Genomic DNA, 4392 nt, shown 5'->3' with positions numbered 1-4392 from the left:
GTGGCACAATTTTGTGGATTAGCTCGTTAGTATCATCCAAGTGTACATGACTAGCAGCCCAGTTACTTAAGTAGAATGATGAGAGGGAAGAACCCTTGTACGAATGTAGTAGCAAAACTTCAAGTAGGAGAGGGAAGAACCCATGTAGGAATGTGGTAACAAAACTTCAAGGCCCACCTCTTTGCCCACCTCTTTTCTATCAAAGATGGTCTCAAGTGAAAATACATCAAAACACATTTTTGTCACCAACTTAAGGTAAGTGCTTTTGCGAGGACTTGGAAGTCAATTGGTGTGATTTTCCACCTGTTTTGTTTCTGACCCACTAAGGATCTATGGGTTCATAAAGCAATCAAACAGAAGCTTTGCTCTACTTTTTACAGTTTCCTTCCCCTCTTCATGGTCCCCTTCTCCCACCCTTCTTGTGTAACCTTATATATGGCTTAGTCCTCTTATTTTGTGACCTACTTTATGGTTGAATCTCCACCTTGGCAGGGCTCTGAGGTTTGCCACCTTGTTTGATTAATCTTTAGCTAAAGCTTTCGAAATGGAATTTTAGATGCTAGATTCCCTTTGCTTCTTTCAAGCAATGGGCCCCCACCTGCCAATAGACCTGAAGGTGCTGCCATGCTCTCTTGTTTAAATTGCCATCCCCGGTAATTCACTGGGGCATCATTGGGCAAATCATAGTTTTACACATTGGCACATTAATTTTTCTATCGAGCGAGACCAACATGCAGGTTCTACTTGTCGCAGCAGACTAAAACTGCTACTTCACATCTGCTTGCAGAGCATCCAGTACCAACATGATGTCAGACACATGACTCACCTCTTCAATTTGTCTACTCAGTCCTTCCAACTTGGTAAAGATTCCATCAGTCTTTGGGTGACATCTATCGAAGTCATCAAATACAGACACCTGGTTTTCCCTTTCGATTGAGCTCTGGCCTTGCTGTTTTATGATACCTGTGTCTGACATTCCTTTGCTTGAAGTCACAGTAAGATTAGATGCAGCATGCATGCTTGACAGAACGACATAGGCAGCAGAGCACTGCGGATCCAAGTTAACAATATGTTCTGCTATCCGCTGCCCACGTTCCATATCACCATAAGATTTACATGCACCAAGCAAGGCCATCCACTCCACAGGACCTGGTTGCATTGGCATTTTAGTTATAAAGTCCTCTGCTGCATCTAACCTTCCTGCTCGCCCCAAAAGGTCAATTATGCAGCCATAATGGCTGGCTGTTGGTTTGATGCCATGATCCTCTCTCATGGATGCGAAAAATGCACATCCTTCATCGACCAAACCAGCATGGCAACATGCAGATAGTGTGCTTAAATAACTTATCTGGTTGGGTTTCACACCTAAATTCTGCATCAGGTGAAAAAGCTGAAGGGCCTCCTTGGCATGTCCATGCTGGCCGTATGTTGCAATCATGGCAGTCCACAAGACTACATCACGTTGATGCAACATCATGAAAACCCTTTCTGCGTCCTTCACACGTCCGCATTTGCCATACATACTGACAAGGGCACTGCCTACAATGTCATCTGAGTCCAACCCCCGATTAACAGAACGGGCATGGATGATTTTACCTTCTTCCAGCGCTGACAAGTTGGCACATACAGAGAGCACATTTATAAGACTAATCTCATCCAACTCGAAGCCTTCCTGTTGCATCTGCTGAAAGATTTCGAAGGCCTCTCTTTCGTGCTCATGCCTAGCATACACACCAATCATGGCATTCCAAGATGAAACGTCCCGTTCGGGCATTGTGCTGAACATTCTCTGTGCCTCTGTTATACACCCACAGTTACCATACATGTTGACAAGAGCATTCCCCACAATAACGTCTGCCTCAAACCCCACTTGCATAATAAGTGAATGGATCATCTTACCCTCTTGCAAGGCTTCAAAACTAGCACACGCATGCAGCATAGTGATAAAGGTGATTTCATTTGGCTTTACACCTTCTAGTTGCATTCGCTGAAAATTTTCTAGCGCCTCTTGAGAATGTCCATGCAAGGCATATGCTGCAATTATGCCATTCCAAGTAATCAGATTTGGTTCAGGCAGTCTGTCAAATATTCTCTGTGCATCTTTCACATCGTCACACTTACCATACATGCTAAGCAGGGCACTGGCTACATGGATATCTGATTCTAGTTCACTCTTCACAGCAGATGCATGGGTTTTTCTACCCTGTTCTAAGAGTGTAAATTGTGCGCATGTTGACAGGACAATTATAAATGTGATATTATTTGGCTCCACGCCTTCCAATTGCATCATTTGAAAAAGTTCAAAAACCTCACTGCCGTATGTATGCTGGGAATAGACTGCAATCATAGCATTCCAAGAGACGACATTCCGTTCATGTATTTTTTCAAACATTTTCCAGGCTGCAACCGTATCTCCGAATCTACCGTACATGCTGACCAGGGCAGTCCCTACAGCGACATCTGCATCAAATCCACTCTCAATGACTTGTCCATGAATCATATAACCCGCTGCTGCTGATGTGCTACCACATGCAGAGACAAGGCTCACAAAGGTAATCACGTTCGGTTCCACTCCTTCCTGCTCCATTTGTTGAACGAGTTGCACAGCCTCCTTGGTACGTCCAACTCTGGCATGTCCAGCAATTAAGGAAGTCCATGAGATTACATTTCGTTTCTGCAATTTACTGAAGACCCTGTGTGCATCCACCACACTCCCACATTTCCCATACATGTTGATAAGAGCACAACCAACTACTTCATCTGATTCAAGTCCTACGTTAACACTATTGGCATGAATTATCTTACCCTCCTTTAGATCAGACATACTTGCACATTGATTAAGGACTGCAGTCAATGAAATCTTATTCGGCTTCACCCCTTCCCGCTGCATCTCTGCAAAGAGTTGGAAAGCTGCATTGCGAAGCCCATGATGCACATAACTTGCAATCATTGCATTCCATGTAATCACATTTCGCTGAGGCATTTCGTTAAACATCCTCCGTGCATTCACTAGACTGCCACACTTACCGTACATATTGACTAGGGCACACCCCACAACAACATCTAACCCTGCTCCACTGACCACGATCATTGCATGAATTATCTTTCCCTTCAGTAGGGCTGTTGGGCCGGAGCATGCATTGAGTATCGTGATAAAAGTGACTACATTTGGCATTATACATTCTACATGCATCTGACTAAATAATTGGAGGGCTTTTCTAAGATCCCCCAGCTGAACAAATGCACCAATCATTGCAGTCCAAGAGACCACGTTCCGGTCACGCATATTTTCAAATACTCCATGTGCATCAACTATACTTCTGCATTTGGCATACGAAGTTACAAGAGCATTTCCAACCGAAATATCGGACTCAAATCCACACGGAACAATTGACGCATGTACCATCCTGCAGTGCACTAGGCCGTCCGGGACATTACACGCATTAAGCACAGTGATGAAGGTGATTTTGTTTGGGTTTACACCTTCAACCTGCATCCGTTGAAAGAGATGAAGGGCTTCTTTGCAATGCCCATCCTTTGCATACATGCCTATCATGGCTGTCCAAGAGACCACGTCCAACTGACGAATTTCGTCGAATGTTCTTCGTGCGTCTTTTACACTGCCGCACTTCCCATACATTACAAGAATAAGGTTTGCGAGCGAAACGTCCAGCTGGGGTAGTCCGTTGCGGATGAGAGCATGGACTCGCTTGCCCTCGGAGAGGGCGTTGAATCTGCCACATGTTTGTAAGAGACGAGTAGAGGTCTCGAGATCTAAGTGAAGGTGGTGTTGATTTAGCAAAAAACGGAGACTGTCAAAGTGGAGGAGGTCCAAAGGGGAAGGGTGAGTGGGAGTGCTCCTGTGTTGGATGGAAGGGAAGAATCAGGAAGACCCATTATGAAAGATCAAGAAAGGAAGAGAAGAAGAAGAAGAGAAGATGAAGGGAAGGGTGAGCTTACCGAGAGCTCGAGAGAGGTAGTGGCCTGGCGGTCGCAAAGCTTACATGTTGTATGAAGACTCTGCGCTGCATGAAGTATTATGGAGTTATACATGAAAAAGGCCATTGGGAGGCCTTTCCCTCACTTATAGAAGTTTAGAGCCCCACTCCACTTTTACGTCACTTACACGCCGACTCGTGGCCTCTCCCGGCCTCCCTTCACGGTCCATCGTCTCTTGGAATTTACTTCCACCCGTCCGATCGTTGGCACTTCCTTCGAGAAAGCTGAGATTTGTGCACTCGCACGTCAACATCAGCGTCAAAATTCTTGCTTTCCTTCGTTGGTGGCTACTGGAAGTCCCTTCGCAGGTCGCTATCACCTTGGACAATCACGGAGGTAAGTTTGCAGGTCACTTTCAAGGGCTTCCGCACGGCCTTCGACGTACAGGAAAAG

General features: G+C 45.4%; 1 protein-coding gene across 1 annotated transcript; it reads right to left on the bottom strand.

The window, feature by feature from the left end:
* Positions 1 to 236: 236 nt before the first annotated feature.
* Positions 237 to 4045, bottom strand: LOC147905824 (pentatricopeptide repeat-containing protein At5g27110-like). Its single transcript, XM_087374942.1, has 2 exons — positions 3961 to 4045; positions 237 to 3860 (listed from the first exon to the last, which is right to left on the bottom strand). The coding sequence occupies exons 1-2, from the start codon at positions 4029 to 4031 to the stop codon at positions 767 to 769; spliced, it is 3165 nt and encodes a 1054-aa protein (XP_087231068.1). The 5' UTR covers positions 4032 to 4045; the 3' UTR covers positions 237 to 766.
* Between the last annotated feature and the right edge of the window lie 347 nt (positions 4046 to 4392).

The sequence above is a fragment of the Dipteris shenzhenensis genome, chromosome 1 (assembly GCF_047967505.1).
Source record: "Dipteris shenzhenensis isolate YYH24624 ecotype China chromosome 1, Dip_SZ_1.0, whole genome shotgun sequence".
In the NCBI taxonomy this organism is placed as follows: Eukaryota; Viridiplantae; Streptophyta; class Polypodiopsida; order Gleicheniales; family Dipteridaceae; genus Dipteris; species Dipteris shenzhenensis.
This window is presented reverse-complemented; position numbering and strand designations above follow the sequence as displayed.

Coding starts and splice junctions, on each gene's coding strand:
- LOC147905824 (XM_087374942.1), bottom strand. CDS start 4,031: ATGCAGCGCAGAGTCTTCATACAACATGTAAGCTTTGCGACCGCCAGG. Junction 3,861..3,960: donor CTACCTCTCTCGAGCTCTCG/GTAAGCTCACCC, acceptor CATCCAACACAG/GAGCACTCCCACTCACCCTT.